Source organism: Molothrus ater, chromosome 2 (assembly GCF_012460135.2).
Source record: "Molothrus ater isolate BHLD 08-10-18 breed brown headed cowbird chromosome 2, BPBGC_Mater_1.1, whole genome shotgun sequence".
Lineage (NCBI taxonomy): Eukaryota > Metazoa > Chordata > Aves > Passeriformes > Icteridae > Molothrus > Molothrus ater.
In genome coordinates, this window is record NC_050479.2 from 73,177,741 (window position 1) to 73,204,121 (window position 26,381).

At 41.9% G+C, this 26,381-nt stretch overlaps 1 protein-coding gene across 3 annotated transcripts in view; it reads left to right on the top strand.

Moving 5' to 3' along the window:
• ARHGAP20 (Rho GTPase activating protein 20) overlaps nt 1-26,381 on the top strand; it is a 56,591-nt gene that overhangs the window by 7,267 nt on the left and 22,943 nt on the right. For 2 of the 3 annotated variants that reach the window (XM_036404153.2, XM_036404156.1), the window contains exons 2-5: nt 2,840-2,925; nt 18,687-18,857; nt 23,951-24,100; nt 25,931-25,972. In XM_036404153.2, the coding sequence (XP_036260046.1) occupies nt 2,840-2,925; nt 18,687-18,857; nt 23,951-24,100; nt 25,931-25,972 (449 nt within the window). The remainder of the gene's footprint in view (nt 1-2,839; nt 2,926-18,686; nt 18,858-23,950; nt 24,101-25,930; nt 25,973-26,381) is intronic. The other variant, XM_036404155.2, reaches the window with a different exon arrangement.

The following is a 26,381-nucleotide window of genomic DNA, read 5'->3' on the forward strand; positions in this document are numbered from 1 at the left end:
GACCTTTCTAATATTTACATGAAAAAATGGGAGGTAATGATGTGGGACACATGTTGAGAAATGCTTCTCTGTGTCCCATGCTTAAATAATTGGTCAGTGCATCTCCTTTTCCTCCCAAACATCTGCTCTCACAACAGCTGTTCAGGATATATCTCCTCTTCTCCACATTGCCATCCTTGCACATAATAAAAGCAATAAAAATGAGGATAGCAGGCAACTGGATCCAACTTAAGAAAAAGTGAATTTATCCTCTCCCTTCTCAAATTGTCATGACGGTCACTTATTTTCTCTTCCCAAACTCTGTACGTAGCAAAACAGAAATAAAACACCCCTTTCTGTCTGTAATCAATGTCTCTGTGTAATGTGTTTATTTGCATACAGCTGACCTGACTCACTTGAGTGCTGTGAAAATTTTCCTTTTCTCATCAGTGATCTTTTTATGTTTTGAGTCTATTTTTTTTTCTGTTAAGATATGCTTAGTAGCTGTGCTAAGAGTTTGCCCAGAGAGGCTGTGGAATCTCATCCTTGGAGGTAGCACAGACCTGCACTGGAGGTGGCCCAGAGTGGCCTGCTTGAATGGGTCTTGCTGTCAGCAGGTTCAGAGAGGCTGGGTCACACACCTCTGGGATCCCCCTAACCAAGATAATCTCTGCCAGTTATTTGAGCTCTTCCTAAATTTGCTGTAGTCTACACTTTACTTTGGTCTTCAGACATTTGAGTCAAGACTAGAATCTCGGTGGCACAGGTGCTATTCAGCACTGCTAACCCAAGCATGAAAAATAATGCTGTAATTGCCATAGATTTTAAAATACTGCAGGTTTTTTCCCAGCGGCTTTCTTTTCAGACCTGAAGATCTCTTGAAAATGTAACCAAACTTCCACTGCATTTGCAGGAGCTGAGATGCTCCAGTTCTTATCCCCTCAAAAGCCACCTGCCCAGTAATGTGTAAATTGCAGTAAATTTCCCACTGGGAGGTGATGCTTTATATTAACTTCTGAAATCTGCCTGTTGTGTGACATGTGTGGCTGGTCTTCTGTAGCATGTTACACTGCATTGTTACACAGATCTCTTTTTGTCTTTGTATTTGCAGGTGTGCTACTTTTAAAACCTCTAACAGCTTTTCAGATTAGCTAGCAGTAAGACAAACAGATTTAATTCACTAGAACAATTTATCTTACTTATTTATTTAAAAAAACTATTAAAAATGGGCATCTCTTTTATTAGTAATCTTTTATTATGCAGTTATAGTCCAATTGGAGACAGCTAAATGTTCCAAGACTTAATTTATCAGTCTTGAGAAGGTTATTTTTTGATAAAATAGGGAGGAGGGGATAATTTTTAAAGGCAAATTGAAATTACGCAGTTGAATTTATAACAATTGCTGCACAATAGCTGTAACTGAGTGACAAAACAAACAAGTCTGCTCTACATCAATAAAGAGAGAACCAAAAAACTGACACAATAACAGATGGACTGCAGTGAGTAAAATAAATGCACTTGTCACAAGCAAGTAAAATATGCAGAGTTTCTCCGAGGGGAGCACACTGTGCACCTGCCCAAACAGAATGAATGCCACGTCCAGCGCATACATTGGCAGAGGAATCAGTTGTTCCCACTGTCCTGACATATTTGTCCTGGTAGTCAGAGGTTATTTCTGGTATGAAGGAAGAGAGTCATGCTTTGTGATTAGCTGAGAGCAGGGATTTCATGGCTGTCAGAGGTTCACCTGTTTGTGGGCTCTCAGTGGTGCTGTAAGGTACCACTGCATCATTGGATATTCTCCTGTCAGGGTCTCAGGAGGACTTTGACCCTGGTTCTTTTGTTCCCCAGTTTATTCTGAAAAGTATTTGAGCTAAATAATGTAACAGTCACCCTTCTGGCGGAGGGTCAGTGAGAGGAGAGGTCATGCACCTTGGCAGCAGGCTGCACAACTGGTTCAAGACAGCCCTCCAGGGTCAGGGCCAGGACTACTCTGCTGGTCCTGCTTCTGGCTGCAGGAGGGAGGCTGAATGCATTGTGGTTCAGGAAAATGTGTATTTTTGTCTCCTGTGGGTGCTTTTGAAAATTTCTACCTCTGGGGAAAACTGTGGTATTTATTTGCTCGGTATTTTTATTGTAGTGTTCAACTTCACTAAATGGAAATCCATCCTCTCTTGTTAGCTACTGACATTTTCATCTCTTCCTTGTGCTTTCTTTTTTTTTCCCTGTGGTGTTCTCTGTCTTTGAGTGTCTCCTTTTTCCCATTCTCTTTCTACTTCTGTGCTAACAACTGTCCTGTCTCTCCCCATTTTATTTTTCTCATGCATAATCAGCAACGAAAAAATGTCATTGTTGGCTACTGATGGGCAAGATATGCTCCAGACTGAGTAGTAGGGAAGGAAGATGCTCTCATCTCTAAAGATTTGTTAAAAAGGGGTAGCCTAATAAAATGTTTAAGGTCAGGTGAGTAGAATACAAACCTTAAATAATGGTAGATGTCAGATGTGACACAGAAATATATGAAGTATTTGAAATTTAAACCACCACCTGGATATTTGATAAATATATCTTACTAAGGGACAAAAAAGTGGTCAAGGACCAGCTCTAGGTGTTTATTTCATGTGTGCAGGGTACCTCAAGTATCTGTGTATAGACACTACTTTTCAGCTATTCTTTACAATGGCTTTCTTGTAATGCTCCTGCTTTTCTTACCTTATTTTCCCCCTCAAGGGTTGCTGAGGGCAATAACAGCCTTTTTCCCATGGCCTGAAATTGGAGTCTGGCTGTGCTCAGTTTGAATGCGTGCAGTTACTGTTCTAAATCTCACCTGTGATTTCATTTTGTTTCTCTTTCCAATCAGAAGATGAAGAGTTTGGCCCAAAGACGTCAGTCTGCACCATCTTTGATCTTTGTCAAAGCACTCAGCAGATCTAGATCGGCCTCCAGGTGAGTCAGTGACTTTTGCTGGCTGTGTTGTTTCGCAGTTTCTCAGCCCAAAACTTGAAATGTTTTTGAACTATTGTCCACACCAGCTTGTTGAACACAGTTCAGGCTCCTCGGTAGCTGCACAGCTATAAAGGCTGCTGAAAGATGTGACAGAACCAGCCCAGGCACCAGGTGGTCTCCTAGAAGGGGTTTCCCCAGTGCTGCCCCACTGAGTTGTTTATACCTGGCCGGGTGGGCAGGGCTGCTCTGCAGTTTGTAACCAGGCATGTGACATTTGGGCTGCTCAGCTGTGAACAGTTTGTGACTGGCTTGGATTGCATCCTGTGGAGATGGCATGGGCAGAGGAAGATGAGTGCTTGTTGCCTTGGACACTTCCGCAGTGTCAGGTGTAACTCCGGATTGCACACTGTAATTTGAGCTGAGTTTCTTTGGTCATTGCCTGTTGCATGGTACAGGCTCTCTAGGGCTCTGGAAGCACCTGCTGATTCAGGACAATGCTGTGGGCCAGGATTTGGTGATCACAACCTTCCCCTGTCCAGTATTAGCGCTTGTGGGGCTGAATTTGTGGGTGTTAAGCATTCAGCCTTTTTTGTCCTTGTCTTCTGCCAGAATTGGCCATCCTTCCTCCCTCCCTCCTCCCATGTAAAGCTGCCATAGAAATGGAAGTTTCTGTGGAGCTAGTCCCCTGTCCAGCCCCAGCCCTGACCTGCCATTTGAACCACTCTGCATACATAACTTTTTTTCTCCCTGCACTACAGTTCATTAGACTTTAAACTTACAAAACATGTTTATCGAGAAGTGAACCATCTGGTCGGCTGTTAATGCTTCCAGCTGTGTATTGCTCCTTATGAAGAAATGTTATGGAGGGAAATAAAAGTATGGCTTTGTAAGGAATATTTTTTCCTACTCTGTGGTGCATTAAGTAATCAGTACGTGAGCTTTGGAAAGTTTTCTGTCTTTGATCTAATTAATATCTGGTTTGCATAATTTAGAATTCCATAGTATTTCAGAAACCTGTGAAAGTATTCTGTGAAAAAATCAGAGTTGCAAAATAGGAAAGTCAAAATTCATTTACCTGCTGGTATTCAGGCAATATTCTTCTTCAATTCTGCTTTTTAAATTTACTTTATTGCCTGCTCCATAAGTATCAGAAATCAGAAATAGCTGGAGAGACATCGAGTGTAATACACACTACATTTTCACCTAAGAATTTTGTGCTTTCTGAAGTGTCTTGCTTGTGTAGTCCAGATCAGAATTATTTCCAAATCTACTGTGTGAAAGGATTCTCTCGTAAGGCCAGTTAGCAGAAGCTGTGTGGTGGAGAGGACCAAAGAGGGGAATGCATTTCCTTGTTCTGCAGTAAGCCATGCTTATCCTACACAACAACTGATGGGTGCTGCCTCAGTCATGTCTGTCCTCTGCCTGTGGCATGGAACAATTTAGCTGCTTCTGTTGTTTCCAGCAGAAGTCTGTGGCCTTTGTGAGAGGTATTGGGTGAAGTCTGAGGACTCTGAAGTCAGAGCAGGCGATTTTGTAGCTTCAGAGTCTTTCAGTTTAGAGTGTAACACTTTGGATGGTGTTTATTATTGTTCTCAGGAGCAGCAATTCTCACCTGTGCCTGACTTCCTTGTTTGGCTGTGGAAAGTACATTCCTCTTCATCACCAAACTGATGGATGAGTTTGATCTTTCCACTCGGTTTGTTGTGTAAATGCTTAACTCTGGTGAAGTGCTTTCTCTGAAGGAGAGCTGAAGAGCAACAAAATGACTTCTCATGTTTTCTAATCTCCTCCAAATGTTTTACCTCAGACCTGTCTCTGCTCTTAGTTCTTATAGACACAGCCAGCCTGCAAAATCTATCATTCTTCTCTGGCAGTGAACCTTAATACTGGGACTCCATAACACTTACTTGTTAATGGTTGATTAATGATTTGTAGATAATAAAGCTCCTATCTGAAGTTAACAAACATCTGTGAGGGATTTATTTGAATGCTCTCACCTCAGCAGCTGGCTCACCTCAATATTTGTTGAAATTAATGAACAAGTGCAAAGTTTAAAAGGGCAGGAAATACTTAGAAGCCGAGTCAGTTTGTATTTTTATACCACTTTATATGTCAGGTGTCCCTGGTTTATATACAGGGCACTTTCATAGAATGTAGTGGCACTTTGGACAGACTTACTCTGGGGCATTTTAAAGTTTATTAATGCTATTTATTCAAAGAAACCATTGTGACATCTGGAGATGGCTATTTAGCCTTCAGAGGACTAAGGTTTTCAATGGTAGTGTTATGGTAGCTGTGATGACCCAAGCATGTGAGCAAGACAAGATGATCTAGTTGGAAAAACCAGTGCTTGTTTGTGCCATTGTCCTCTTACCAGTCCTGAAAGAGAAGCAAGTCTGAAAGTCTTGTGTGCTTAAAAGCTTGTCATCTTTTTCTCCTGCTGTATCATGGTTTCATGAACATTCAGCTTTCATTACAAATCTTTCCTTGCCTTGTCAATCATATAGAAGGAGTCACATGATACTCGGCCTATGGAAGAATTCTGGGATGGCTGTATGGCATGGTGGTGCACAGAAGGGAAACCTTGCTATAATCCATACCTCACTTGACTTGTACCTGCAGGCAGAAGAGAAACATAGTAAATAGTACAGATATTACAGTGGAATTTGGGCCCTTACATCCAAGAGATGAAGATATGCAGGCCACCGTTGCCACATTGTTCTTGTTTTTCTTCCTTTTTCCGCTCTACAGCTACTTTGTCATCACAAACTTGTGATGAATAGCCATGTAGAGACTCTTCACATCATCAGATGTACTCTTCAGAAGCACTTTGAGCAAGGTTATTGTAGAAATACATTGGAAAAGTAAGCTTTTGGTATTTTTCTTGGCTCATATTCAGGTGCAGAAAAAATAAATTTGATTGTTAACTCCGTTAATGTGTATGAAATCAGCAAAGGATTTGGGTTAGTTATATTTGTCCACAGACTTGTTCCACAGTTGTAATCTTCCTCTTACTTTTTCTTGGTGTCTTTTAGTGAAACCTGCTCAACTTAATGATACAGTTCAGTGCAATACAAATTACATGCTTGAAACAGAAATGTGTGAGGCCTGGATTTAAAGCATTGGGTATTGTCATCTCAAATAATTGACACAGAATAATAAAGACTTGTTTCAAGTAAAATTTTCGGCTTTTGTTCTGCTGTTGCTCAAAACAATTTTCACATGTGACAAAACCCAAGTTTTTGCTCTGCATTGGTGGTCTTCTGCTTGCATCTCTAATATTTCACAGGGACAGCCAAAATCTGTGCTGCAGCTGCCAGCAGCTTCCCCTTTTCTATTGCACACCTCAACAGATCTTTGAAGGTGATATTTTTACATGCTGAAACCAAGTAATATAATCTCACAATTTCTAAGTCTGGAAGACCATTTATAGATCTGTGTGTCCACACATTAAAGGTGTTAAAATACTAAAAATGTAACAACTCTTTTTTACAGTATGAAGAGTGTTTATGATATTATTTTGGTGTAAGCTGGAAGCACAGGCTGTTTTAAAAAAAAAAATCCCAAAGGATATTTTTTAGAAAGTTTTATGAATAAATCCCTAAAGAACCTGAAAAGGAAGTTCCTAAAATGTTACCTCTACTCAGTTTTGTTATGTGGCTCTTATGGTTGGAGAAGGGGAAGGTAAAAGCTGGAGATTCGACAAGTTTCCAAGGTGTTTCCTCCACTTATTTACATAGAAGTAATGTTATGCCATTCACAGAGAGGCTGTTCTTCCTTCTTCCAGTGCACAGTAAGTGATTCTGGCATGTCATCTTCTAGGGGTCCTGTGCCAAAGGCTAAATATCCCAGATAACGAAGATCATATGTGTAATCTAGTAATACATTCCACTTGGCGCGAGGCAAATACAGAGTGTTCCCAGAGCCTTGGACATTGTGTTTTCAGGGTTTTAGTCAGAAGAAATGTGGATGATCCAAGCTATGGGACTAGAAGAAGACAAAAAAATAGAGACTTTTAATAAATGTAAATTGCCAGAAGGCCTTAACTGTCTCTTTTCACGGGGAAGATGAGTAGTTGGTGTTTCAGGCAAAACTGACGGCAGGGACGAAGGGGACGAAAGTTCATTATGAGTAACCAGCTTGTTATATAGATATTCCAGCTGCGATAATTTTGCTCGTTCTTCAGTCATTTCCATGCTGGTGAATAACTTTGCCTTGCAATGGAATCTCTGTGAGGCAGGTTTGGCTGGTGAGGCAATGGAGGGGGAGCGCGGGCCCCTGGGCCGTGGGCCGCGGCCATTATTACCTGCTGGCACAGGATGAGGCCCTGATGCAGAAGCTCTCCTGCCTGTGCCGAGGTGGGTGTTGCTCTTGCACAGCCCCCAGGCACCATGGCAGCATTTGCTGGAGCCTGGGCTGTGGATGGCACCTCCCTAGCAGAGGCCGCCCGTGCCAGGCGGAGGAGCGGCACCCTGGGCCAGGGCCACCATGGCCTGGCCGGCCGATGGTTCTGCTGCTGGTGAGGGCATGGCTTGGGCAGTGCCTCGCCAGGGAGTTTGCGGAGCTGAGAGGGGCAAAGGCTGTGCTACGTGTGCCTGCCAGTTTCCAGGTGTGCCTTCCACGTGTGGTCAGTGGGGATTTACCTCTGGAGCAGCTGCACGCCGCCAGCAGGGCTCAGAAGCAGAGCGGGAGTTGGCATGGACAGGTACGATCCCGGCTGGCTCCAGCCAGTCGTCTAAACTGAGTCTCCTATTCCTAGAGACTCCGTCACCAAAGCAAAGGAAGGTGTGTCTTTGCTTTTGGGTTTAATTCTTGGATTTAATTCAGCCTCGAAAAACTTGATCGGGATTTTTTTTCTGAGGTTTTTTATTTAATGAAAAGTTTTGATGTTTTAACATTTTGTGCAGAAATCTCTGTATGAGAGCTGCCCTGGATTTCTCCCCTCAATATGTCATGTTTCCCTATGTAAGGTAAACATATATGAATTTGTAGAAAAATAGTAATTTTTTAAAATTTGCTTTTTTGTATTTAATGCTCTTCCTTTTTAACGGAATTATAATTAAAACAGCTTGTGATGATATTCTACAAGTTGTCAGTTTCTAGTATATCTAATTCATGCTTGATTAAAGCTAATTATAACACTGGAGTATTGCTTCCTTAAACCATGTGTTTGAACACAAAAGTTACTTTTACATAATAATAGCTGAGGATAAAATTTTATTAGCTGTTAACAAGGTGAACTTTCTGAGGCCTCAGATGGCCTTTTAACTCAGATTGGCAATCCTGCCCCTCTGCTGTGTTTTTGTATTTTGTTTTGTGTGAGTGTATGTGTGCATATGTTTGTTTTTGATAAAACCCCTCAGTTCTTCATTTACGACCTACAAACTGGCTTTTAGCGATGTTTGTACATCTGGAGATCGAAATGATCTGCGGCTTTCAGAGATATGCTGCTTTTTTATTAAAAGGAAAGGACTAGAGGTAAGAATGAAGGCTTGGAATCAGGGTTTTGGAGGGATTGGAGTTTAAATAGGAGATTAATTTTACAATAAATGGCTAATAGTTTAACACCAGTGCCTTAAGCCAATTCACTTTTGGAGAGAATTGTGGCAGTATGAAGACAGTGAGGGGCAGTGCTCATCAGGATGAGTGCAGGGCTCTGCTTGTCCAGATGTCTCAGTGTCCACATGTGCTTTTGGCTGCAGCCCATTTAAAGGACTTTTTGGATTAGGCCTTGAGGTCTGGAAGAATGCAGCTGTTGTCCAGCCATTGTGTATTGCTGATTTTAGACAATAAAATCTCTGCCAAGTGACAGTCTGGCCAAGCAGTTTGGGCAACAGCATACCTGAGGAAATCACAGACCAACTTGCTCAGTCTGCTTTGTGATCATTTATCTTGTGTAAACAAGCAGAAAGGCTCTAATGATGTGCAGGCTGATGTGCAGCTCGTGGTGCTCCCACCTCTGACAAGGGCCAGCGTTAAATACCCTTTGGTCTCTCCGTGGCATTGCTTCTCCTGGTCCAGCTGTGTCCTCATGGTGCACAAAGCTGCTGGTGAGGGGTTTTTAATCACATCCTGGGAGTAACAGTCTGTATTTAGGTATTTTCTGTGCCCACTCTTTAATGTTTGAGTACTGGGGGCTAGATCAAATAAAGGCTAATAAGCCTTGGGGGCAAGACTCTAAACCCATGACAGAAAGACATCATCTCAGAGGCTTCCTGACCTCTCAAGTGCCTCTGTTGTTTAGACACTGTCCTGCTGACCAGACAGCTTACCAAACACCTGGAGTTTTGCTTTTGCACATGCCAGTACAGCATAGCTGTTGGCAGCACTGAACAGGTAATTATCATCAAAAGGCACAGAGATGTGGGCGATCCTCTAACAGCTTTTCTCCCCAGCTCAGATCACTTGTGGAGTAGGAACCTCTGACTAATCTGCCTGAGTAGCTCTTGAAAAACTTGTTGAATAAATAGGTGGGCAGTGAGTTATGGGAGAGCAAACAGGTGCATGTGGCTCCATGCATGTTCATAAGGAATCTGGGTCACTACACTTGCCATAGCTGGCAGCAGCAGGCATATTAAGTAATCTCTTCACTGTAATAGGATAATTCCTGTGCTGTAGTACAAGTATCAAAATATAATTCAAAGCCTTGGAGGCAAAGCAAAGCCAGATTTGTTCCTGTTACAACTGGACAGGTGAAGTGACAGTCCTGTCTTCCATGTTGGCACCCATATTGGTCATCTCTCTTGGAGAAGTGGTTCTTACACACTGCAGCCAGTACAGGGGCTGAGCATGTCCTCTTTTCATGTCTGTGCTGGGGCTTTGTGGAGTTCACCCCACTGTGTCCCACAGTTCACAGACTCATAGGATGGCTTGTGTTGGAAGAGACCTTGAAATCATCTACTTCTAAGCTCTTTGCCATGGAAAGGGACACTTTCCACTAGACCAGGTTGCTCAGGGCCCCATCCAGTCTGGCCTTGGACACTGCCAGGGATGGGGTAACTGCAACTTCTCTGGACAGCCTGTGCCAGTGCCCAACCACAATCACAGTATAGAATTCTTCCTAAGATCTAATCCAAACCTACCTATCTGAATTGCTTCTTCAATAATGGGAAAATCAGACTCTAAAGGGGAAGGGCTCTTGAGCAGTGAAACTCTGAGAGACCATGAGCAGCCTCACTGGTATTACCCAATGATTGAGTGGGGTGACTGACAGGAAGTAAACCCAGGCAGTCAACTAGAAAATGCCATTTCCCTGTTGAAAGGGCATGGTCACACCAGTGCCCTGCTCTTGCCCATCTGCAGCCTGTGTGACACAGAGCTGGACATGTTAGGGTCAGCAGAAACATGTAGGCTCACTGACAGCCATTCATGATGGTCCAGAAGGGATTTCTAAAGATGTCTACACCAGTTTTTTTACCTCATGTGCACATCAGCTTTAAATTACCTGTTTCTGTAGAGATCTGCAGAATGTCCCAGCTATTTTTGGTCACCAAGAATTCCTGACTGTTACATGACCTGTGCTGAACTCTTGTAATACACTTTACAAGAAGATATATGAAAACACCTTTTGAATAAAAGATCAGTTTCATCTATGAGGTAAGTCAAAGTCAATGGAGTTGAGCCAGGCTTTTAAATGTTCCAGTTGTGATTAAGTAGGATTAATTCTCCTAACTGAAATTATTACTTCTCAAAAAAGTTAAGGTAGGACAAAAACTGTATCTCTTCAGCCAACTAAAATAATACTGGATCTCCTAGTGGGACTGAGATCCCAGAGTGCTCCTCTGTATGTCTCCTCAGAATGGGTAGGAAGGAGTTTCGTTGGTAGGAGTAAAGGTAGCCTGTGCATCCAGGCTCTTGTAGGCCATGAGAAGCTCCAAAAGCCCAGACATCCATGGTGCAGAACTGTAGTGCTGAGTTGTTAGGTTTTGGGCTTTTCTTTCGCCTCAGTTCATCCTACTTTTTTTCTTTTTTTTTTCTTTATTATCTTTGTTTTCTTTATTTTTCCCCACAAAGGTCACTTTTTTGTGACCTTTTTTTTTTGGTATGAACAATAAGATCTCTGTTTGGGTAGACAGTGCCTGGAATGGCATTTCCCTGGTGCAGCTGCAAAGAGAGAGTAACTCAAGGTGGTGCTGCTATGTCGGTCAGTAAAAGTGAGTGGGAACTGCAGTAGGGAACAGAGGATTGATTCTTCCAAAGGCCAGAAAGCTTTTATTGACTTCTGCATGTGAATATGTCCTCTCCCAAACGTCTCACTTGCTCAGGGGGCCACAGACCAAAACCCCTTGAACTTGCTGACTGACTGGAGAACACCCACACTGCAAGAGCTTTTCAGCAGGATTTACATCACTTGCCCTAAATTGTTTTCTGGTGGAAATAGGCAAAATATGACCAAAACGTGTGGTGCTAATTTATAGCAATAGAAAATTTTGCCCTTGTGTTAAATTTTCAGAGTAAACACCTTGCAGCTGTTTATTAAAATAAAACAAAAAGCCTTGGAAGCAAACCAAACCACAAGTGTGTTTCCTGTCTCCAGCCTCCACGCTGTGGTGCATGCTTGCTCTGCAGAGGATTGTGTCCTTTTGGCTATGTAAAAATTACTTAAGTGCAGCTTTGTTTACAGTTAAGCTGCCAAGCTTCCAGCCTGAAAAGTGTGAGGATTTTGTTTTAATGATGCATTTTACCCTACAGCTATGTGATATTTTACTGCCAGATTACAGAAAAGTAGTCTGTTATGTGCCTCAGCACCTGGAACATTTAGTGCAAACCACCACCTTATTCTCTATAGTAATTTTTATTATGTTTCATAAGGTTTTGACATCATGCAGAGATGATACAAGACAATTTTTAGAATCCTATTATAATTTAAGTTGGAATATTTTTCTCAATAAATATTGCATTAAAATGTGCACACTGAGTTTTAGAAGCAGAGGAGTCATATCCAATTTCATAAATATGAGTTTTAACCTTGATTTCTGCCCTAAAATGTAAATTAGTCAATTTATCTGAGTAAAGCTTGCTCCCAGTCCCAATTAACATATAACTTCCTTCCATTGTCCAGGCTTGTGCTTGCCCTGCCAGTGCTGAGAGTAGTTTGTAGCACATTTTGGTGGGAAGTCTTTGTGGCCCTGCTGGGACTCACTGCTTGATCTTGGGTATAATTTTCTGGAGTCCAGCTGGTTGCCTGCATAGAATGAGGACAGTCCTGTGCTGGAGGCTGTGAACTGAGGCTGATACTTGCCCCAGGTCAGAGGAGTCCCTATGAGATCCAGTGGCACAGTCCATAAGGGCAAATGCAGGGGTGAGGGGTGACTGCCCTGTATTTGTTCAAACACATTACTTGTAAAAAAGAAGCTGCAACCAGTAAAAAACACTTGTAAAGTAGAATCAGGCATTGTAAAACTTAGCAACTAATGCTCTTTGAAAAACCAAGCAGATATCACTTGTTTCAGGGTACAAAAGCTACTGTACCCCCAATGGTGATGGCCTAGGGGACTTTAAAGGAGTGCTGCAGAAAATAGACTTGCTATTTCTGGAATGCTGCACTGTTTTCACAAAGTGCTGCTTCAACTGCATAAAATTTACCAAAGATAACAGCATGCAAACATGCCCAGCATCCTCAGAACGAAGCTCCCTTGGCATAGCAGGGATCAATTGACAGCAGATTTTCAGAAATGGATTGGCAGCCCATGTGATTAAGAGAGTTTCATGCTTGTTTATTAAAGTCCCTTCTATAAATAGTCCGTGTAAGTTTACAACTGCATACTAGCTTTGTACTGGCCCACATCTTACCTACCGCCTTCCTGGAAAACACTCCTACCCTCCAAGCCCATATTTTTTGTGCTTTCTTTCGCCCTCCAAGTCTAATTATTATTTATTACAATAAAGTGCCATACAAATGTAGATGAAGTGCATATTCAGGGTCACAAAGATTTGAAGTGGGCAGATCCTGAGCACGTGGGTGACTCACTGAGGGCACTGGTTGTGGTTCAGAGGCAGTGACAGAAAGGAGCAGTTAGCACCTTTAAAAATGCAGAGGATTTTAAATCTCTATCTCTATATATATCTATAGCTATATATATCAGCCTAAGTAGGGCTCTGAGCTGCAGATTGCTCCGTGTGGGTGAGCCTTGTCTGTGTTACCTCGTTCGCGGCAATGGGGGCCGTGAATGCTCATCCCTGAGACTGGCAGGGCTTTGTGTGGTTGTGCAGAACAGGCAGTGGAGATGGGACAGGCTGGACTGAGCAAGTCATGGGAAATGGGTGTGGCTGTTGACATCCCTGTTTTCAGCACCCTTTTCCATCTGTAGATGGTTTGTGCCAAGCCAGAACTGTCACAAGGACATCTCCAGATAGATAGCGTTATTGAGGAGTACCGTGTTGTATCTCCCTTTTCCATCTACAGCTGGGAATGATCAAGAACTTGATCAAGAACTTTCCATCTACAGCTCAATGATCAAGAACATTTGAGGGAATGTTCAAGAACTTACACAGGGCTTTGCTTGTTCCTCAGCTGTTTTTCAAAGACAAAGCCCCTTGCTGACAGATTTTGGAGGTAGGCCTGCAAATGGGTGTAGTGCAGTTGTAGCCTCCTTTCTCTTCACAGCTGTTCTAGCCTGAGGAGTGATTCTTCAAGCCATGTGCTTTAATAAGCTGCCAGCATGATACAAACTAAATTCGTCAGGAGCATGAGCAGGACTATCTCCATTGCCCTGTGTTCAGGCCTGAGCATAGGCAGTTGTTTTCAGTGTACAAGAAAAGCTCTTCTTTCATTTAGTTTCTCACTCTTCTCCTTTAGCATACAGAACACAATGATCTGTTTTGTGTGATTATTTTGGCAAAGTCTGGGATGATTTTTTCAAGTTGGCTATAATGCAGTTCAAGTCGCATCCAGCTTGCCATTTATGATGAAATTCATTGTGTATTGAAGTTCTGAAACCTTAACATTGCCCTTTGGTGCACTATAAGGAGGGCTGTAGTGTGAGTCAGTACTCACTGCTGAGTTACAGATTTGGTTGCGTTTTTTGTTCCACCTTATCTCACCTTATTTGGTGAGCTCTTGCACACCAAATTGGACCTGTTTGCTTTTGGTTACTTAAATAATTGTTCTCACTACCTTAGTAAGTTAATTATCTTGAATGTAAAACACCCTCTAGCCACAGGATAGATAACATGTCTGAGTGTTGACTGATTTCCAGCAGTAAACCATCTTGCCTTCCAAGCTCCAGTTAGCAGGTCCTGAATCATTAGCAAAAAGACAAGGAAACCATCTATTAAGCTCCTGTTGAAGTTCCTTCTCACAGGACTGTTTAGGAGCTTAAGGGTCAGAGTAGGAGGCACAGAAAAAAAGTGCAAGTACTGTTACCTCATTTCCAATATAAGCTCTGTTAAGAAAGTGGAGGAACTTACCTTCTAGATCTTGCTTGCTTTTGGGGGTATCTCTGCTGGTCACAAATGACATGTTTTCCCTGACTGGTAATCCATTTTGGCAAAAATACATAATGTGGGCTGAACTGTAGGCATTAGGTGCAGATAGCTGCTGTTTTCACTAGCCTTGAAAGGATGTGGGTAGCTCCTGCTTCTCTCAGTGCGCTGCTCTAGCCCAAAGCTGTGATTCAGTGATGGTAAAGTACTTGACTGAGAGACACTGAAGTTGATTCATTTGCTTTATTATTCCTAAAGGATAAATTGCTTATTCTTTGGAGCCATGCAAAACTGGCCTTTGAGGTATACAAAGTAAGTCTGATGTCTCTGAACACGGTGAGGAAGGTTAGCAGATGCTCTGCTTGGTGTCTTCTCTGGCCTGTAGCCAAAGCAAGGTTAGATTTATGCTGCAAGCTGCAAGCTCTACACCTGTAGGCAGATCCTCTTCACTGTCTTCATAAATGACTTGGACACAGGACCTGAAGGTACCCTTACATCATTTTGCTGATGACACCAAACTGGGAGGAACTGTTTTACTCCCTGGAAGGCAGAGGGGCCCTGCAGAGAGACGTATTAAATTATTATTATATATATATTAATTAAAGACATGGGCAGTCACCAACTGCATGAAGTGTAACGTGGGCAAGCACTGGATTCTGCACCTGGGATGGGGCAACTGTGGATGTATGGATTGACTGGGAAGTGAGACACTGGAAAGTTCCAGGAGAAAAGGATCTGGGAGTCCTGGTCAATGACAAGTTGAATATGAGTCAATAGTGCCATGGCAGCCAGGAGGGCCAGGCATGTTCTAGGGTGCATCAAAAGCAGCGTGGGCAGCTGGTCGAGGAAGGGGATTCTCCTCCTCTACTCCACTCTGGTGAGATCCCACCTGGAGTTCTGTGTCCAGTTATGGGGTCCTCAGCACAGAAAGAACATGAACGTATTGGAGCCAGGAGAGGAAAGCCATGAAGATTACTAGAAGGATGGAACACCTCTCCTAAGAGGAAAGGCTGACAATTGGAACTCTTCAGCCTGGAGAAGAGCTCTGTGGAGACCTTAGAGCAGCCTTCCAGTACCTAAAGGTGGCCTGTAAAAGAGGTTTCCTTAAGGGGTGTTAAGATACCCCATGCCTGGAAAGATTCAATGTCAGGTTGGTCAGGGTTCTGAGCAACCTGATGTAGAGGAAGCTGTCCCTGCTTGGGATGTTGGACTAGATAACCTTTAAATGTCCCTTCCAACCCAGGCTATTCTGTGATTCTGTGATTGAATGATTCTTGTCGGTCCCTTCCACGTCAGGACATTCTATGTTTCTGTGATTGATTGTATGAAAACTGGAAAGAACTTCTGGTCCTTACTTGAGCTTCAGCACCAGTGGAGGCATGCAGGATTTATACCTACAGTACATAGTTGTGAAATGATTTCAAAGAATCAGTATTTATGTACTTAGCACTTTTTCAGAATTAGATCCATTTAATGGCCCGAAAAATCACTGAGCCATTAAAAACTGAACTGCAAAAATACTTCTCTCATATAAATCCCTGTGCCTGAGGATATTGCTGATCTGCATTTTCAATGTAACAACACTTGGGTTTCATTCATGTCTTGTAACAAAGGAACATTAATTGAGAGGATCAAAAGCCTGCTTTCCAAAAGACATTTTTGTCGCTGCTGACATGAATTTCCTCCATGTTCCTTGTTCCTGGGGCGTTAGAATATTCTGGCTAAATTAATGGCTTTGATTTTTTTTCCACTTTGAAGAAAATATTGTCACTTCTTTTTTTTTTTTTTTTTTTTTTATAAGGCTTATCAGGTAAGGTCTAATATTAGTGTATGTAAGACTGCTTATTAGAGTTCAGCTGACAGATGTGCTTGAAAGGCACTGGCTCAAAAGACAGTTCAATTCACTTGATCCTTCTGGCAGTACTAAACCTACTACACCTTCATTTGTGTACCAACATGGCAAAGATTTTGCTTAGTGTAATTTGAGGGGCTCCTGGGCTTGAATCATGATGTAGAAAACATACAAATAGGAATAATCAAACAGAATTGCCTGTATGGAGACATAAAAGCCAGACCTTATGATTGTAAGAATGCGTCCAGCAGTGTAACATGAAAAGGGTTTTCCTCGCATTTGTTGTTACTGGGTTCAAGTACAGGTGAGTGTATTCCTGATTTAATCTTTCAGGTAAAAGCCATGCATGGCTTTCATGCAGGTGGACTCATCAGCATTCCTGAATTCTGCTTGAGTTCCCGTGCCAAGTGCTGCTAGGGAGTTAATGAATTGGAGTCCAGTTACCTAACACTCGTTGATGAACTGGTGGGCTGGCAGTTTCTAGTCCTGTGGGTGTGGCAGGGTAGAAGAGGTGCTTGTTGTTCCCCTGGCTCCTGTTGCTGGCCACACAGTGTGTATCCCTGTTATGCTGGACCAAAATTCCTCCCTCTGCTTTAACCTCCACACTCCTGGACACCCGTTCTGCATAGGAATGACCAAATAACTTAGGTTTGCATTTTTCATTCTGTAAGTCATTCCTCTTCTTTCTCTCTTACCTGAAGGGGTAGGTAATGAAAGACAAGATTAAGACACAGTTTAAGACAAAATAAGTTGAGGAATTCTTTTAAAAATTGAAGATTTCCAGCCATAAAGGGGAATCCAAGGCCCTTCACAGCAGGTAGGGATCCTTGCCAGCTCTTTATACATCAGTGAAAGTGTGTCTTGCTAATGTAGGCCAATCTTGGAGCTTATCCTTTCTCTCCCAGCTGTCAGGATTTCCTAAATAACTTTCTGCATAATCCAGCCACAAGTATCAAGGAGAGGAGGGTCATGAGTCATCCAGGCTCTAACATAGGTACAAGGTTTATGACCTTCTTTGAAGGTTTCCTGTGCTTGCTCTTGTTTTCTTTCATTTCCCCCCACGTTTGTTTTGTGACTTTTACCATATAAGCTCCATTTCTTGTCCCAGAAAAGTCTTTAGGTGTTTGTCATCCATTCCAATGGGACCAAGAATAAACTGGAATTGCAAAGTTGTTCGTTTCAGCCTGCCCGTGCCGAGCTGATCCTGCCAAGTGTTTGCTTAATTTTTTTAACAAGAAAAAAATAAGTAAATTATATTTGAATAAAAATTGAACTGATTTGTTTTGCCAGAGGGAAATGGTTCATTTGGAGGCATCTCTTGGGAAAGCAAATAATTGCAAAGTTGTATTTTAAAATCATGGGTAAAGATACTGATGGTACCTGGATTTAATCCAGAAATTCATTATTTAAGGTACACCAGGGTATAGGAGACCCAGGTTCAGTTCTCTCAGCTTAGTATGAGAATTTGAGGCCATGCCTCTGGCTTTCCAGACCTGCTACAAGCTTCTAGAGAACCCTAGAGAAAGAGTATCCTCCTCTCAGACCCTCACATTCATTTGGTGTGGCTCCATATAAATGGTCATTTGTTAACAGCAAGGCTCAGAAGGTAGGGATATCCTGGCTGGGTGAGTAAGCTGACCATCATGCTAGAGAAAATCTGTTTCTGCTTCAGTAACTATTCAGCTGCTTTATGTAGAACAGTTAGATCAGGAGAGTTTGAGAGAATCATGTCTCCACCCTGTGCTGCAACTTACTCAATACCTCCTTTGAAAAGATCAGTGTCTTCTAGGAGAGAGCCTGGTATTTCCCCCCACAGGCTTGGGTTTGGATTACCCAGCAGCCTCAGATGAGCATTGCTGTGCTCCAGCCACACAACCAAACCCTGTAGCAGGAGCTTATTCAGTGCTTCTGGGTTGTGTGCTGGAAGAGAGAAAGGCTGAGCAGCCTTCTCATGTTGATCTAATACGTGGTGTGTCTCTAGCAAGGTTCAGTAACACCTTATATTTGTCATTGTTTCTCAGTAATTTCTGTAAATGGCTTTTAACCCTGAGTATGAGTCCTATTCTGATCAAGGTGGGTGTGCAGTTCACTGTTCATCATGCATTATGTGTCCTCTCTCTATTTGGAGAGCCTACAGGAGATGAAATATTTTCTCCAAGACTTCAGTTCAAATTGAAACAAATACAAATAGCAGAAATGGGGAGTCTATATTATTGTCCTTTGCTAAATGCTACTCATGCTAAATGCTACAGCTACAGCTTTTACAGCTTGGGCTCTAAAGATTCAGTGAGGACAGTCCCTAACAGATTTTGTGTCAGAATCTGACTGCTGAATTATCCTGTAAGTGCCTCTCACCTTTCACTGAAATGGGGTCAAATAAATTACTTTTTGGCAGCAGGTATGGGAAGTCACTGCCTGATTCTCACTCTCAGGCAAGTAGCTGATTTGCTTTCCTTTATTCCATTTATTTTATGTCCTTTTGCAGGGAAGGCTGCTTGTCCCCCATCAGCCCAGAGTCATGGCCCCTTGTGCAGTCTTTCATATGCCACAACCGAGTGCTCATTCTGGACGGCCACGTGCAGCTGAAGACGAGTCTGCAAACCCAGGAGCGACACCTTTTCCTCTTCACAGACCTTCTGGTTGTTGCCAAGTCCAAGTGAGTAAGCCCCTCAGGTACTGCTCCTGCAGAGCAGACTTTTTCTTCAGTGGAACATAGCATGGATTTCCAGAATGCTTTTATAGTAGCAAATCTTCCCAAATCATAAGGAAACATTTTATTTTGACCTCTCCAGGGACCTCTGAAAGCCTCATAGCCATAGAGGAATTTCAAGATGCAACATTTTATGGAAGCATCAGATGTTCTTTCATATATTTCTTGTTTTTTGTCACCTTCTCCACTTTGGGAGTGCAGTGTTACAAAAGACTCATTGGCACTCAGCTATGTCCAATGTGCTACTTCAACTTCTTGTTTTAGACAGGTCATCTTCATCCTGTGGGGTTTGGATAACACCAGTGGTTGTGTTGTAGAGGGATTAGAGGTTTTAACCCTTACCTGGAAGCTGCTTTGATACACACCAGGCATGAGCAGCTGTATAAAAATAATAAAAAATATAAAAAATAATAGAGATTGCAGGCAGCATTGCCATGTCTGTCTCTGTAGGTTGTCCTCTGCCAGAAGGAAGGAGTATGGGGAAGGGGAAGCCATGCTGAGCAGTCTGGGTAGTGTTCATGTGTAATCAGGCTTGCTGTTGAGCTCTGATTATTCACTCTACCATTCACAATTAAATCACATTTACAAGCTGTGTCGAGCATGCCAGCTTCATGCGGCATTTGTGGTTTAAGGCAGTTTTATAGGGTGCTTTCACTTGTTGTTATGGGTTATGGAGAAATAATAATAAAAAATCCTGATGTGGCTTCACTCTCTGTTAGGCACTGTGTTGTGGTTTCACAGGGTGGGCAGTCTCAATGTGAATCCTGGGCTTTCGCAATGTGTCATTTTGCTTAAGCAATTGTTTCAGGGGCTTCTGGGAAAAGCCAGAAGTCTGTGTTTTCTGTAGAAATCCGAGCTGTGTCTGTTTGAATCACACATAGTAAACATAAGCCCCCCAGCTGAACTCCCTCACTTGATGTGCTGTGACAACACAGAGGATATTTTACACAAAACACGTTTCGCTATGGGTGGGTGGAGAACATAAGGATGTTTAGGGGAAATCTTGGTGTTCTACCAGCACCAGCAGTAGCAGCATTGTTACTGTACTGATTTTTGTTTGTTGCTGGTTTAGGGTGGAATTCACCTCACCTAATTTCAGCTGTAAAGTGAAATACTTGCAACTTACATACATTTCTGGGTTCCTCTTACAGTCACTGAGGCAAAACCAGCTCCTGACTGTGGCAAACTCACCTGTGCTGAAAGAGCATTGATGGGTGAGGGGAGTGCTCTTGGGTGTCTCTCTCTCTCTGTCCACTGGCTATTCTGTGGGCATGGTCCACTAGCTTAGCTCCTTAATTGTAGAGTAGTACAGTCATGAGGGATAAAGCCCCCTTCTCTGGTCAGCCTGCTGAGCACAAGCTGTGTTACAGCCCCTGAGCTGCACATTACTGCAGGTTTGGCTGGGTCCCAGTGGGACTATTTGCATAGGAAAGCACTAGTTGGTGTAACCGCACAAAAATCTGGTCCCCAGGGAGTAATAACAGCTCCTACAGCATGTGATTTAATGTGGTGAAGAGAAACAATGTTAAAAAAGGTGGAAGAGAACAATTTGTGCTTTTGCATGTGAAAAAGAGGGGGGAGCAAGTCTTTGCTAGAAATGGCAAAAATAGTATTTTGAGTGATTTTACTTCATGTATTTTGAAGAACTAATTGGGATGTTCTCTCTACAGCTGCCCTGTCAGCAATTAAAGCATCAGAGCTGTCACTAATGAATACTACTTAAAAATCAGCATTTTTAAAGCTATCTCACACTAAAATGCCAATGCTGATTCCTAGAAGGAAAACCCAAGTGTGTGTATTGCTATGTAGCTGTGACTCTTGACTGCCATTGACTTTTTAATAGCTGGTACAGAGTCAAAGCAGTAAGACTAGCACAGAATTAGTGATACAGTTGAATCTGACTTAACTTCAGAATTATTCCTTGTGAATAATTCTGTCTAGTAGTTTTTCAGCTTGGGGCATATGAACCCCTCAGGTATCTTTTTGGTCCAGCTGGGCCCGTGCAGGTGGGAGCTCAGCTGCAGGTGACCAATCACTGCACAAATGGAGCTCATGTACAATCAGGCTTTGGATGGCCAGCAAATGGGGACAAGTTTTTGCTAAAGAGAACAAATATCTTGTGTCCTCTGAGCTTGCTGAGTAAACTTCTTGTACAGGACTGAGCTCCTGCTTAAAGGCAACAAATTGGCATTGCTCCCATTGAAATTTGTCCATAACTGGTCCATGTATGACTTGGGACAAGGGGCCTGTGGGTTCATTTTTTGCTGCTTTCTAATAATATCTGAAATACAAACTGCTACGGTTTCCTATGATGCATTAGACTAGTTTATAAAAAATAAGAATGGTACTCACATGCTGTGCTCCTCTGCTGCCCTGTCCATCACTACCTTCATGTGAGAGTTAAGTCACAAATGAATTTATTGAAAGAGTTTTTATAACTAAACCAAAGTCAAGTATGTAAAATGTTATACTCTTTTTTTTGTATTGATTAGATTTCTTACAGAGAGTGTATGTCTTTATTTGGCAGAGTAACTATTACAAGGATCTGTTAGATCAGTAAGGAAGGTGTCTCACTGTGTTTTTGTGTGAGAGACGCAGAGAAATTGTTTTCTTTTTCTCCTTTGTGATGTGCACCTGCATACATATATGTGCCTTTTAGGGTATTTTCCTGAAGTGGCTGGACATAGAAATGAATGGCTGAGTTCATACATGGAATTATGGCAGCAGTCTCACAGTAGGTCCATAAATGCTTTTGTCAGAGAATTCAGTTAAGGAGATTAGCAAATCTGGAGAGAAATTAATCTCCCATCTGTTATCGGCTGCAAGGTATCCAGTTGTAAGCGAAAGGAACTGTGTGTACTCTGCAGAGGTGGCATAACTTGGGGTGTGCCAGTATCTACAGCATGGTCTTCATGATTGTTCTACTGATTTCAGTTGATTTGGAATCTGCCTGATATTCACAGTAACATTTGCTAGGGGACTTCCTTAAAAATATACAATACTCATTAGATTGTTACTGTACCCATTTTTTAAATGTTCTGTCAAGTTGCTTCCTTAGTCAGCAATATATTCATTTCTAAAGGTAATGCTTTGGCATTTAAATAGAAGACACATTTCACAAATGCTAAGAAGCCATGGATTGCATAAAGGACATGGCAGATAGGGATAAAATTATACTTCAGGCTCTTTAGATGTTAATGGAGGCTACTGCTTCAGCACCTCTGGAAACCAGGCCACTTGAATACTGATAATAGCTGAAAGCTGTGACTAGGCATGGCAAACAGGGAAGAATATACATCAAGCATGACTGGAGAATATCCCTGTGTTTCTGCCAACACCCTGCTGACACCTGCTACTGGCACTGTAGGGATCTGGCTTTATGGACTGTAAATATTAAAAAATGAAACAGCATGTAGAGTGTTCAGTGTACTGGGTAATGGCAAAAAGAAGTTGAGGAGAAAGGGAGGGTCAGCAGGTTGATTTAGTGGAGTCAGACCAGACACCCATTTGATAATATCTACATTAGAATTCACAGCTGTATTTTTTGGTAAATCTATGTTTTCACAATTTATTCAATGGTCAGTCAGAATACAGTTATTTTTGTATTCTTGACAGACCTTACTTGTTGCATCATAAACTCATTTATTTTCTAACAAGCATGTTGAAGTATGCTCCTGTTCTTCAAGTTTCTCTTTAATTGGGTAGCACAATGTAATAAAGAGAGGTGAAATGTTCAGCTGACCAGGAGACACCATAGCCTTAGATTTGATAAGTACTGGTGGTTCTTTCTTGACCTTCCTCTGAATGTGCTGCTCTGTCCCACCACACCTGTTAGCACAGTGTCAGCTGGAAAACTCTGACCAGCCAGGTTCATCTATGTCCTCTTTAAAGCCACAAGGGTCAGGTGCTTTCGTGTTTCAGACTGTGTTAGTTCAGTCTGTCCCAAATCAAATACCTTGTAAATGAGGCTAATCTCAGAGAAGGTAGTCCATGTGTGCCAAAGCCCTAAGAAACTGCTTACCTGGCATATTTATTTATAGAGCACTAATCACCATGGTGCCCAGCACTGTCCCTGTCCACATTTGCAGCACACTGGTGAGCTGATGTGCTCTTGGTTTCAGGGAGGGGACACTTCTCCTCCAGCCTTTCCCTGCTGGGTCATGAGAACCATAGCTCAGGTAATTCTGCAGGGCTTGAAGTGAGTGGCTCTAGCAGTGCTACAGAGCTGGATTGACTTCGGGAGTTTTTACTTGTTTCTCACATAGCACTACCACTCACTAATCCTACAAAGGAAGGACACTTATAAACAGAAATCTATTGGAAGAGTTGAAGTTAAAATGTGAAATTCTGTAAATTTGACCTTTACTCAATTGTTAAGTTGCATAAAACATAGGAAGGGCCACGTTTTTAAAAATTGGGCAGATTATGTCTCTTCCTTGTAGATGAGTAAATATTTTGAGAATGCACAAGGTCATGGCTCATTCTCCAAGTGCTATGTTCCATGTAGGAAGTTTATTAAGGCTGTGTGGTGACCTGTGCTATAGTTAACACAAATAGCAATTTTCTGCTTGTTTTTTCTTCAGGTTTGCTTCATTTGCCCTGGCCTAGTATTCACTACCTAAACTCATCATCATTTTTGACCCTGAGACTAAGCAATAGAACTGTATTGTGAACTCCTCAATGGCATTAAAGTCACTGAAAGGAGAGTCAAATACAAGTGGCAACCTTTGCCTCATAGCAAGATTTGAAGAGCAACTCTAGACATGGACAGCTTTTCCCCAAGAAGGGGGATGTCCAGGGATGCCAGAAGCAATCTGTTTATCTCACAAATAAGAGATTTGTTGATCCCATTTAAATGAAAAATTGGTATGTTTTTACATGCAACCCAATAAAACATTTTCTTCAACTGAAGCAGAAGTGCTTCTTCTATCAGCTCCAGTACAAGCCTCACATGTGCCTGAAGGAAGAAGAACTCTAGTTGTTTAATCTGCTGTCTGTGTTTTCATGTGTGTCACACACCTGTGAATTTCCACCTGCAGGTCACACTCTCATTTCAAGCTGAAGTGCCAAGCACGTCTCTGTGAGATGTGGACAGCATTTTGTACAGAAGAAGTGTGTGAAGGCAGCACAGACCCAGAGAGGTCCTTTGTTTTGGGCTGGCCCACCACAAACTGTGTGGCAAACTTCAGGTAAGAATTGAGATAGGTTTTGTTTAACGAGTTATGTAAATGTTTCTAGGCTGACAGGTCATGAGACTATCACAGATTCATTTCAGCACCAGTGAATGTGGGGAGCAGGAGCTTACTGATTCTCAAACCAATTCCTTCTACCGCTCTGAGCAAGCTGCCCTCCATACCTCATCTTCCATCTCACTTATCATTTTAAAATTTGAGAAAATACATCATTTGAGAAAGCACTTTCTGTGCTACAAACTTGCTCAGTGGAAATTACCTTTTTTTGCTATAACTCGGCAAATACCTTGGCTAATTAATAAGATGAACTACAAATATTAAACAGCCAAGCTAATGAAAGGATCAAAGACACTCTTGTATGACAATTTTAAACAGAAGGCCATGTATTGGAAGTAGCAGAAAACTTACAGTGAAATAATGACCTTTGTCCTATTTCTCTTTTTTGATTTAATTGTGCCAGAGAAAATGTCAAAATTCCTCTTAAAGCAGAATCTCTGAATTTTTATATCAAGAAAAAAATTTTGGCTGTCTTTGCAGCATTGACTGTAAGACACATAAGGGCTGTAGAGGTAATTTTAGTGATTAGGATAATTTTAGTCTCAGCAGGAGGGCTCTTTCATTGCTTTGGATGAGGGAGGGCACCATCCCCCTGAAATCCCAGCTGCTTTGCCTGAGTCTCAGGAATCACATTTTCTTCTTTATCAACACAGAGCAAAAGCCAGAGTATCTGGCTTAATTTCTATGTCCCATTGTCCATATCTAAGGACAATGTTGTCTACAAATTGCACTCTCCTGAGCTGGTTGTGCTGTTTGTTTTTTACACGTAATAGTCCCGAAGCAGAGATGAAATTTTCTGTTGATTTTCAATTGAAGTCTTGCCAGGATTTCAGGAGCTCTGCTCTAAAGGCAGTATGTGATCCTTTATAGATAACTGAAAGTACTTGAATAAGAAAGCAATAGCTTCAGTCAAAAACAGCTAGAGATTTACAGAAGTGAAATTATTTGATGTAGGTACAAAGAAAAATTTAAAGGGCCATGCATGAGTGCATAGATGTCTGTCCAGCAGAACTGAAACAACCAAATCAGAATAATTTTTTTAACGTTATAAAGTGCATTTCCCTCACAGCATCACTGAGTAGGTTTGTAGTTCCCTAAATGCCTGCTGTGTAAATTTGGAAAACTAGATTTGGAAAAGCAGCGGTGGAAATAGCAGTTACATTTGGGCTGGGATTTAAATCAAGAAAGTTGAAGCAAAATTAGGTTAGATTCCTTGAACTGTCATATTATTAGCTATATTTTACTGGACTGCTTTTTATCCTTCCAAGTATACACATGAGATAAAGAGAAATGAGATAAGCCTCAAAATGTCCAAAGTTAAACCCTACTAAGTACAGTGGGCTTTTATGTACTTTGTGATGTGCTGATAAAACAAGTAATAAATAGGAATTAGTGTGGAAAGAAATCTGTGTACCTGAGGAAATACCTTTAAACTTTTGAATTAAGCCTTTTTTTTTTTTTTTAAGTGCCCTCCTCTTCTATTTGGACATTACTTTCAGAGTTCAACACATTTCCTGCGAAATTCACTGGTGAAGCTTTACCTTCTGTGGCAAAAATGGTAACTGGGGCTTTGGATCTCCCTGGCAGGCTTTTCAGCTGACTTTGCAGGGAAGCAGACTTTTCATTCAAATCTGGATAAACCTTTTAGTTTTTGTAGGTATTTATGAAATTGCTATCAAGAGAAGGTGCATTCCATTGTGGTTTGTAGAAGGACTGTTTTGGTTTTAGAATGATGGCTGATTTGTCCTGTTTTTCTTTTAATTCTTTCAGGTCTGCAGAACAAAAGGAAGCATGGCTGTCTGTTTTGCAAAGGTACTCTATTATATGGTCTTTAAAGACACTAGGAAGAGTCCTGGTCTAGACCAGTGATTCCATAAGCTGTGGTGCTTAAGCCATCATGATAGATAATATTAAGAAAAATAAAATTTCAAATGTTAAGAAAAAAAAATCACATGTCTTCTCCCTCAGAAGATGTGTGCTTTATGCAACAGTCCCTGTGCAAGGAGGGAATTGCTTCGCTGTGCTCAGCAGAAAACTGAAGCAATTCCTATCACACATTGTTCCTTCCCAACACAGCAGGAGGAGCCTCTACCACCATGGCTCGAGTTGAGCCTGGAGCTCTTTCCATGGTGGTGGCATTCAGGCAAGCCCAGCTCAGAAACCTCTGCTCTAACCTGTCTGCTGCTCAAGGCTGGCTGTGTTTTGTTCTGAAAAACCATGC